Source organism: Pygocentrus nattereri, chromosome 13 (assembly GCF_015220715.1).
Source record: "Pygocentrus nattereri isolate fPygNat1 chromosome 13, fPygNat1.pri, whole genome shotgun sequence".
Taxonomy (NCBI): domain Eukaryota; kingdom Metazoa; phylum Chordata; class Actinopteri; order Characiformes; family Serrasalmidae; genus Pygocentrus; species Pygocentrus nattereri.
The window spans coordinates 12,437,290-12,448,199 of record NC_051223.1 but is presented as its reverse complement, the minus strand read 5'-3'; the positions used below and the strand labels follow the sequence as shown (position 1 = coordinate 12,448,199).

Sequence of the window (10,910 nt, the reverse complement as noted above, 5' to 3'; positions counted from 1 at the left end):
TCCTCTCCAGGATGTGACCTGATGCCACTGAAACTCGCAGCTCACGTGCGGCTGCCTCCTGCACGTTTTTCAGTCCCAGAGCAGGTTTTCTCAGAAGGGCACAGACACTTTCAGTCCAAACCACATTCAAAGCACTCCAGCCTTCCATATGAGGAGCACCTGCACGGCCTCCTGGCTCAGATGCTGGTCTGGGTGGGTGAGCAGATGATCCTCAGAGCATCGTCCCGCTCACACATGGTCCTGCTGGCGTGACCGTGAGCCACGCCGTTGGTGTAGTGGTGGCGGCGCTGGGGGTCTCCGTTTAGGCACTGCGGGATGGTCTGCTCGGTGAAGCAGTGCACGCAGGTCTCTGTAGCCCGGGGTCTGTCTGGGACCACCCCATTGGCCTCCTGAGTGATGGCCTCCACCATCAGACAGTCTGCAACATGTAGATGCTTCATCACTCATTACTGCATTTCATCTGTTATTATACGGTTTAAAACAAGCTATGATCAGGGGGTCAAACTGGGGTCACTGTAAAGAATAAAAGTCAGGCCAACTTATTTAATCAGAAGTCAAAAGCTTTTATTGGTTTTCTTCACTTCATTTGGTCTCTTAACATATACTTTCAGTTCTGCATCTAAGCTACATCTACAAAGCTGAGCTTACTCAGAGGAAATGGTGAATGTGCTTGCTTTTTTTATTTTTACTTAAATTTATGCAAATAGGTTTCACAGGCAAAACTTTGCGAGGCGGTTTTGGCTAAATTTAATCCACAAATTAGTGTCTTCAACCAAAGTTTGCTTTGGCTGTGCTGACCTCTGCTGGCGAGGCCTCCATCTAACAGCACTGACAAGCCGAAATGGAGAAAACTGTAATTTAACCATAATTAATGCACAATCAGGACTCATTCTGTCCCAGAACTCTGAGCAGTGATGGTCCAAAAGGTCGACGGGGTGACCAACTAACAACTAACAGCCTCTATCATTCTGACTTTTGGCCTTTAGTACGACTGGGTGGCATAAATTCACCAAATCCACAGAGAAAATAAATTCGCTAAAGATGTGACACATTCCAGTTTTGATACTGACCATGACTTTAATCCATAACTGTAACTGTGAGGGTTCGATGAGCATTTCAACCTCAGAAAGAGACAAAAATCATCATAGAACAAAAAATAGCCCTTTCAAAGATCATCAGCACCACATACAGACCAGGAGCTTCAACAGGCCTTCAGAACAGACCACATGAGTTCTAAAGGTGTTCTAACGGTGTTCTGATGATGCTCTGATGGTGTTCTAATGGTGTTCTGATGATGTTCTAATGGTGTTGTAATGGTGCTCTGCTGGTGTTCTGATGGTGTTCTAATGAAATAACAGTACACATATACAGTAATTATAAACAGTTCTGAATCTGAACAAGCAATCAACAGAATAACAGAAAAAAATAGCTTTTTCTTCAAATTCCAATTTTTTTTCAAATTGTAAGTTTTTCTTGATGTTCTGTGCATTTTTATTTACCATTAATGTTTAATTATAAACCTGCAGAAAAATAATAAACACAAAATGTGACCTGTACAAACGTTATGGTTCATTTGAGTTTATATTACTTACAATATGTTAAACTAAAATAAATTGAAATTAGGCACTAAAATTAGCAGGAAAAACCATATTGTTATGTGTGTTCCTTACAGAGAGAATGTGTTCACTTAATTTCATTCAGAAAATTCACATATAATTTAACCTGAATGACTTTTGCATATGGCTGTGTTTGAATTACTGTACAGAGTGCTCATTTCTTTGTTTCCAGACTGCCCTCAACATCATCTCACCTGCCTATTCAGACCTGTGAATTGATATTTACACACGATTAAAGGTGAATCCAGGCCCGTCAGTGGTCTGACCTACCTTTGGAGGTCTGCTGTGGCTTCTTCTCTCTGTGCTCTTTCTGCACTCGGGCCCTCCTCAGCAGCACCAGCAGGGCCACAATCATGGTGCTGAGCAGCATGGCGAGGCACAGGCCCAGCAGAGAGTACACCAGCGCCTCAGAGTAGGGCACTCCTCTGGTCTTGTGGCTCCCTCTAGTGTTCAGCGGCGGCAGTGCAAAGACTCCTGTGGTCCTGGTGGTCGCTGCCACAGACAGACGGGTTTCAGGCAGAGAGAAGTGAATAAGCAGAACGCACAGAAACAGCAGCACTGCTTCTGGGCAGAACTTCTGCCTTCCTGTAATCTGCTGTGTAATATGAGTTTGAGTCAAAAATGACATTTCATATGCCGCTGGGGTTTTGACACCACTGTGGTTAAAGAAAACGCCAGCGAAACGAAAAACAGAACTGTTGTTTCATTTCCAGCAGTGGTGCTGCGGTAGTATCTAGAGCAGATCTCTCAAATCACCTAAAATAAACCATTATTATTATTATTATTATTATGATTATTAGTAGTAGTAGTAGTAGTGGTAGTAGTGGTGGTGGTGGTGGTAGTGGTAATAGTAGTAATAGTAGTAGTGGTGGTAGTAGTAGTAGTAGTAGTGATAGTGGTAGTTTACTTTTAAAAAATTTAATTCATTTTTTTTTTCATAAAATGGTCCCTGATTTATATTTCAGACCAGTGTATTGAATTCAAAAACATTAAAAAATAATACTAATCATGTGTGCAGGAGTCCTTTTGGAGTGTGTTGCCTTGAAGTAACAAGAAATTATATGAAACCATGTTTCCTGAAGTGGTGAGACATGGTTTGTGACAAGCTAAATCCAGTCCACTGTCACACAATGTTGCTTCTAGGCAACAAACATATTTCTCATATTTTGCAAATTCTCCAAAAAAATTATACTGAATGTTAAAAAAGGTTTAAATGTGCCCATTAAGAGACCAAGCACATGCTTTTTGTTAACTTACTCAAACTCCTTCATTGTGAGCCCTATCATTGTCTTTAAACATGTGTAATGCAATAGTGAAGTGTGGGAAATTAGTTTGTTGCCCCGAGTCAACGTCATGCAATAGAGCATTAAAAGTAAAGTATATTGTCCTGTAAAGTTGCCAGGTTTTGTTCTGACAGCAGTGAAATATCTATTTTAGATTAAACTTGCATTTCTGAGTAGAATTATATGAGGCTCTTATTTTGAAGACGTTCTCATTCCTGCTGAATGTGAGTGAAGTTACTGCGAGTGAGGTGTTGGCAGAGCTGTTAAATCCCTGTTCTAATTATTTCTCAACAGTAATGTGTTGAACCTCCTGCTGAGGCAGGAATGAATCCATGAGGGCAGATTTAACTGACTATCGCTCTGAACGACGGTAACAGCTCAGTTAGCTGGAGCTACATTACTGTCAGAGTGCAGCGCTCAGGCTGTGTCAAGTTTGTGTTTCTTGCCTTTATCGTCGGTCTGAGCTGATTTAATAGGGATTATGTTGGAGAACTGAACACATTGTCTGGTAGGTGAACCAGATCTAAAGACATATGGAAATATTTTGCACGATTTGCATGTTTGAGGATAAATTGGACTGTATGAAGCTCTCTCATGGCATCTCCATATGTTCTGCTATTTGCTATTAACTTTTTTTCCTTGTTTTATTTTTATTTATTTTGGTAATTTTAGTTTTTTTAGGATTAACCAGGAACTGGGGCTGCAAATCGACTTAATCTAGATGCCGTCTGTACTTTAGATGTGTTGCATTCTATGTGACAATGTCTATCTGTGTTGTCCCTGCTAAATAAACAAATAAAATATAATGAATGAATAAATACAGTGAGACTTTCCATTTTTAATACTAGCGATGATGATGATGATGAAGGTGGGAAGATAGCTGCTAGCTGGCTAATGCAGAAGGAAGGCCGATAGGTGACGGTTCTGCAACGAAAGCCGAATATATGTCTGTGTTTATCGGCCGCTACATTGGTAGACTTGAATGAGTGCAGTGGATGTGTTCTCTGGAGTGATGGAGCTCCATCCAATACCTTTGGGATGAGTTGGAGTGACCCAGAACTGACCATCCAACATCTGTACCTGATATCACTAATGCTCAATCAAATCCTCACAGCAATGTTCAACATCTAGAGCTGTTACTGCAGCACAGACTCACTATTAACACCTTCATTTCAGAAGAAACGCTGGAGTTTAGAGACTCTCTGGATGTTTGGACCTGTTTCACACTCTGCTGGAGTTTTGACTGAGAGAGTCTAATAATCACTCGTGGTTTCTGTGAGTGACTCATGAGCTGAATCAAAACCTCCTGTCTGATAAACAGCATAGTGTACTATTGTGTGAGTAATATAGGGAGTGCCAGTGAATTTGGGACGCGCCCAGTGTCTACTTACTGGGGCACTCTTGCGAGCACTCTGACGGGTGGTGGCCACACAGCTCCGAACATTTCAAGCACTTCTTCAGCAGCCGGTCATAGAACTGGCCAGATACAGCCTTACAGCCATAGGCCACTGCAAAATATATATGTGTGTGTATATATATAAACCCCAATTCCAATGAAGTTGGGACATTGTGTAAAACATAAATAAAAAAATAATATGATGATTTGCAAATCCATTTCAAGCTATATTCAATTGAATACACTACAAAGACAAGATATTTAATGTTCAAACAGATAAACTTTATTGTTTTTTGCAAATATTCACTCATTTTGAATTTGATGTCTGCAACATGTTCCAAAGAAGTTGGGACAGGGGCATGTTTACTACTGTGTTACATCACCTTTCCTTTCAACAACACTCAATAAGCGTTTGGGAACTGAGGAAACTAATTGTTGAAGCTTTGTAGGTGACATTCTTTCCCATTCTTGCTTGAGGTACAACTTCAGTTGTTCAACAGTCTGGGGTCTCCATTGTCGTATTTTGCACTTCATTATCGGCCACACATTTTCAATGGGAGACAGGTCTGCACTGCAGGCAGGCCAGTCTAGTACCCGCACTCTTTTACTACGAAGCCACGCTGTTGTAACACGTGCAGAATGTGGCTTGGCATTGTCTTGCTGAAATAAGCAGGGATGTCCCTGAAAAAGACGTTGCTTGGATGGCAGCATAAGTTGCTCCAAAACCTGTATGTACCTTTCAGCATTAATGATACCTTCACAGATTTGCAAGTTACCCATGCCATGGGCACTAATACACCCACATACAATCAGAGATGCTGGCTTTTGAACTTTGCACTGATAACAATCCGGACAGTCCTTTTCCTCTTTGGCCCGGAGGACACAACGCCCATGATTTCCAAACACAATTTGAAATGTGGGTTCCTTAGACCACAAGACACTTTTCCACTTAGCGTCAGTCCATCTCAGATGAGCTCGGGCCCAGAGAAGCCAGTGGCATTTCTGGGTGTTGTTGATATATGGCTTTCGCTTTGCATGGCAGACTGTATTCACTGACAATGGTTTTCTGAAGTGTTCCTGAGCCCATGTGTTAATATCCGTTACAGAATGATGTTGGTCCGTCTGAGGGATCGAAGGTCACGGGCATTCAATGTTGGTTTTCTGCCTTGCCACTTACTTGCAGAGATTTCTCCAGATTCTCTGAATCTTTTGATGATATTATGAACTGTAGATTATGAAATCCCTAAATTCCTTGCAATTGCATGTTGAGAAACGTTGTTCTTAAACTGTTGGACTATTTGCTCACACAGTTGTTCACAAAGTAGTGAACCTCGCCCCATCCTTGCTTGTGCATGACTGAGCCTTTCAGGGATGCTTCCTTTATACCCAGTCATGACATTCACCTGTTTCCAATTAACCTGTTCACCTGTGGAATGTTCCAAACAGGTGTTTTTTGAGCATTCCTCAACTTTCCCAGTCTTTTGTTGCCCCTGTCCCAACTTCTTTGGAACATCTTGCAGGCATCAAATTCACAATGAGTGAATATTTGCAAAAAACAATAAAGTTTATCCATTTGAACATTAATTATCTTGTCTTTTTATTGTATTCAATTGAATATAGGTTGAAAAGGACTTGCAAATCATCGTATTCTGTTTTTATTTATGTTTTACACACTGTCCCAACTTCATTGGAATTGGGGGTTTTATATATATATATATATATATATATATATATATATATATATATATATATATATATATATATATATATATATATATATATCATCACTGTCCAAAGAAAAAAAAGTACCTTCAGAATAGTAACTTTACAGGAGCGGGCAAAACACTCTTACCTTCCAGTGTAAGTCAGTGTGAAGAGATTTTATTCTAAGTGCTTTTAGAGTGTTTCTATTGCTCTATACTATAGAATTTCTATATGAAATTTTCATACAGTGTAAAGAACAGACTGTGTGTTGAAATTATGCATAAACATCCATTTTTACTATCTTTACATTTCTGCATGATTTGAGGTCATCAGCTGCTCCATTACATTAAATTTTGTGACGTTAGGACCAAATGATCCAAAAACCCTTAGAATATTATATGAATCATTTCAGTCTTCGCTTCTAGTGTAACAATACTGAGCATGTATTTTGAATATGAATCATTTTGTGAATTATATGAATCATGTCGTTCATGTACAGTCATTGTGGTAAGATTTTAATCAGAGATGACTGAATGTGTAGCTGCGCCTCAGTGCTTTCACAGGGAGGCGTTGTGTGTTTGCTATGTTAGTCTGGGGTTTTGTTCTGACTGTGGTCGTAAATGATTCGCAGCAGAAATGTTCATCCTTTTTCAAGGAAGCTTTGATCAGAACAAAATAAACATAATTTTCCTACTAACGAATACAATTAATTAAAATCCTGTGATTAAATTTGCTTATATTTAAAGTGATGTTCCGGCCTATGAGCAGCGTCTTGCTCAGTAACTCACCGCAGAAGTCCATACAGCGAGCATGAGGTTCCGGTTGCTCACACATCATTTGACATGACATGCACTGTTTGACCAGGCCATCCCAGTAGTGTCCGCTGGTACAGGACCGTGCCATCGCTCCTCACCATCCAGACCGAAACACCTGAACAAGTATATTACACTTACTGTACAATACAAAACTCACACATTCTCACAGTGTGGCTCAAACCTCTAACACACTAAAGCACAAACACAACACAGCAGTTTTATTTCATTCTGTAGACTCACCACAGTTTTTAGTAGTATTCAAAATCCCAGTATTCAAAATTCATTATCCAGTAGCTATTATTGAGGAATCAGTATTCAATATTCAGTACTCTGTATTAGTATTCTGTCATCACTATTCAGCACTCAGTATTTCATATTAAGTATCTAGTATTTAGTAGTCGGAATTCCATACACAGTATACAGTATTCATATTAAGTATTCAAAGTTAAGTATTCAGTGCATAGTATTTGGCATGCAATACAAAGGATTCAGCTGTAGTCAGTATTATGTATTCAGTCTTCAGTAGTGAATAGTTTATTCAGTTTTAAGTGTTACGTATTCAGTGGTCAGTAGTAAGTATTCAGTAGTCAGTACTATGTCTGTGGTATTCATGGTTTTCAAAATTCAGAATTCAATAGTGAGTCAGTGGTCAATAGTCAGTAGTTAGTATTCAATATTCAACATTCAGTATTCAGTAGTGAAACAGTGGTCAATAGTCAGTAGTTAGTATTCAATTTTTAACATTCAGTATTCAGAAGTGAGTCAGTGGTTAATAGTCAGCAGCCACTGCTTAATCAGCTTTATAGTTATATTTGAAATTATTACATTTTCAATTAAATATGTTAGGTAGCCTGCATTCAGTACTCAGCATTCATGTTAAGTAGTCAGTATTTAGTGTTCATGTTCAAGTATTCACTAGTCAGTATTTAATATATAGTATTCAGTGATCAGTATACAGTAGCCAGTAGTGGATAGTCGGTATTCAACAATTAATATTCAGTATTTAATAGTCAGTAATGAGTCAGTGGTCAGTGGTCTCTGTTTTGTTACAGGTGGATCACTGCTCCTGTTTTCAGGCTGTTCCATCATTATTTCTCAGTCCTGCTGATGGAGAACTCAGCCTGTCCTGCACTCCATTATAATGCTTAATGAGCGGCTGGTCACCTCCTGACCGGCATATATCAGGTGTGCTGGGAGCAGGTGACTCTAAAACATTTAGAACACTGGATCTCCAAGATCAGGACTAGGACTAGGACCAGGACAAGGGCTGGGAAAGCCTCTTTCACTCTCCAGCCCCGGACATTACAACAACGCCTCCACATACAAAAACACAGACACACAGAAAGACAAACATACCAAAATACTTTTTATAAAACTCTACAGTAAAAACACAAACCTGCTGCTCTGCCACACACAAGCTGCACTGTAATCTAGACACCACTGCATTTATTGCAAATGCCTCAGCTTCTGTCCACACATAATAATAATAATAATAACAAATTTACACGGCGCCTTTCATACATAATGTAACATATATAATACAATATATCTAAGCTGAAGTATCCATAACTAAAATAAAGTCAAACTAAATAAATACATTTTAGCTTCTTCTTATAACTCTATTTGGCACACTTTAGTAAAGAACATAGTTCTATACAGAACCATGAGCACTCAACCATTTGCATGCTTAAAAGCTTAATTGCATGGGGAGATGATTCTTCAGACTGATGGAGAAAGTGTGACATCGTAACAGTCGCAGAACACTTTCACTGCTACATAGAACCCTTTTCAAACAGCTTCTACATAGAAACATCTACAGCACGTTCTTCATTGATCTGACGAACGATTTCACCATGCAGAGAACCCTTTAATTATGCACATGGTTCTTTGAGTGCTCATGGTTCTATATAGAACCATTTCCTTCTCTAAAGAAGAAGAATCTACAAATAAACTGTTCCAGAGCTTTTTGTGCTGTGTTTCTGAAGTGTTGGATCAGCACTTCATTCTGTGCAGCACTTGATGATCTTAAAACACGAGGAACGTATTAACGAACGCACTAAATCCATTAAGAGCTTTAAAAACCAGCAAAGGAATCTTAAAGTTGACTGTAGAAGAACAATCAACCAGTGCAGCGAGGCTAATTCAGCCGCCTGTGATGATACTCACGCTGCAGCTACTCAACAAGATTCAGTCAGTCTACTGCGTGGGTCATGAGGCAGCATGAGGAATGGCCTGCCCCTCGTCCACATGGGCCTCCCTGCAATGTCCCAGGTGTTCTAGTGGATCTCTCACAGGTAAACTGTCATCTCAACTTCATGAAGATTTAGATATTAGCAGGTATTCACACTTAAACCATTCTAATTACACTCTTAGAGAATATTCAGGGTTCTTTAGTGAAGAAAATGGTTCTAAAGATGCAGAAAACCTTTACATTTAAATGTATTGGCCTAAAAAAATGAAGTAAAGTTACTTAACTTTACAGCTTCAGTAACTTTATAAATGAGTTATAGTCACTTTCTAACTGTCAGTGATCCTCACATCAGCAACAAGTAAGGCATTAGTCAGGTTAACTTCAAGTACTCTTCCTTATTTAATGTAGTGGCATCAGATACTACAGCTTCATCATATCAAGCCTGTAAGAACAGCAGAACTCATTTTGTGCTATATAGAACCCTTTCCAAAAAGGTTTTATATAGAACCATAGACAATACAGTCTCCATCGGTCTGAAGAACCATTTCAACATGAGAAGAACCCTTTAATCGCACAAAAGGTTGTTTGAGTGTTAATGTTTCTATATAGAAGCTCTTGCTTTACTAAAGAACGCTTGAAGAACCGTCTGTTTAAAGTGAGTTCGGTTGTGTTCCTGCAGAAACGCGCATCTGTGAATGGGTTTGTGTTATACAATGTATTCAAAATTCGCAGATAAAAGGCTGATATCACAGACGAGTGATGATGGCCTAAACCTGTCTGAGAAACACTTAGAGCAGCTCAAACACAGATTTCACTACTTACCTCGCTTAGGCAGCCATAGGGGAGTCGTCTCGCTGCGGAGCGCTAGCTTTGTTTTCAGGAGCTTCTTCATTTGCCTAAAGCCGCAGCCGGGGTCTCCCGGGACCCTCCTTTTGCATTCGGACTCTTGTGACGGAGATTTAAGGGAGACTTTGCTTTATACGGCCATGACTCACATGTGGCCCCCAAAATAGTTAAAATAGTTAAAACAATTTGAATGTAACATATTTGTATGCAAAAGTTTGGGCACCCCTGAACAAACGACAATTTTGTTGATTTTTGAAGCAGAAAGAAGGAAGGAAGAAGGAAAGAAAAAGGAAGCTGTTTTAGAAATAACATTTTCTGCAAAAAGTTGATGCATATATTTCATTAGGTTAAAAAATAGAAAGAATAAAATAGTAGTTGTTGCAGAGATTAGTGCAATATTTTGGACACCCTACTAAATCACTACTATTTCCACTCTCTCTCTCTCTCTCTCTGTCTGTCTCTCTCTGTCTCTCCCTCTCTTTTCCTCTCTCTCGCTGTCTTTCTCTGTTTCCCTCTCTCTCTCTCTCTCTCTGTCTCTCTCTCTCTCTCTCTCTCTCTCTCTCTCTCTCTCTCTCTCTCTCTCTCTCTCTCTCTCTCTCTCTCTCTCTCTCACAGAAGGCTTCTAGTTTAGTGATACTCTTATATTTGTAGCCACAGAGTTCTTAGTGGTGTTCAGTCAGGATACTGAGAGGGCTGTTCCACATGCTTCAGCTCACGTTTCTTGAACTTGCTCATAGTGGATTTTGAAGTGTGTTTTGGATCATTGTCCTGACCTCAGGTTTGGCTTGCCACACGACCCCAAACCATAAGGTCTGCCCTCGTGATTAACAGTCAGCACAATGTTCCTTTCATCAAATGCTGCTTCTTCTTTTTTTATAACAAAATACCTTTGTTGATTTGTTGACTCAGAAGTAAAGCTTCCTTCTCATGACACTTCCGAGCAGATCATGTCTGTGCGACACAGAATGACCACCATTCCAGCACTTGCAAAACCTTCCTGCAAGCCTTTTGTTATCATATCAAGGTTTTTTTCTTTGCATTTCTGTCCATTACTGTCTC

At 39.7% G+C, this 10,910-nt stretch overlaps 1 protein-coding gene across 2 annotated transcripts in view; it reads right to left on the bottom strand.

The window, feature by feature from the left end:
- LOC108437309 (tumor necrosis factor receptor superfamily member 13B) overlaps positions 1-9,855 on the bottom strand; it is a 9,982-nt gene extending 127 nt beyond the window's left edge. The window contains exons 1-5 of one of the 2 annotated variants that reach the window (XM_017714324.1): positions 9,828-9,855; positions 6,788-6,929; positions 4,291-4,407; positions 1,887-2,108; positions 1-418 (exon numbers count right to left, since the gene is read on the bottom strand). The exon at positions 1-418 is cut by the window's left edge and continues 127 nt beyond it. In XM_017714324.1, coding sequence (XP_017569813.1) covers positions 177-418; positions 1,887-2,108; positions 4,291-4,407; positions 6,788-6,902 — 696 coding nt within the window. In that variant the 5' untranslated portion in view covers positions 6,903-6,929; positions 9,828-9,855 and the 3' untranslated portion in view covers positions 1-176. The remainder of the gene's footprint in view (positions 419-1,886; positions 2,109-4,290; positions 4,408-6,787; positions 6,930-9,827) is intronic. The other variant, XM_017714325.1, reaches the window with a different exon arrangement.
- Positions 9,856-10,910: the final 1,055 nt, after the last annotated feature.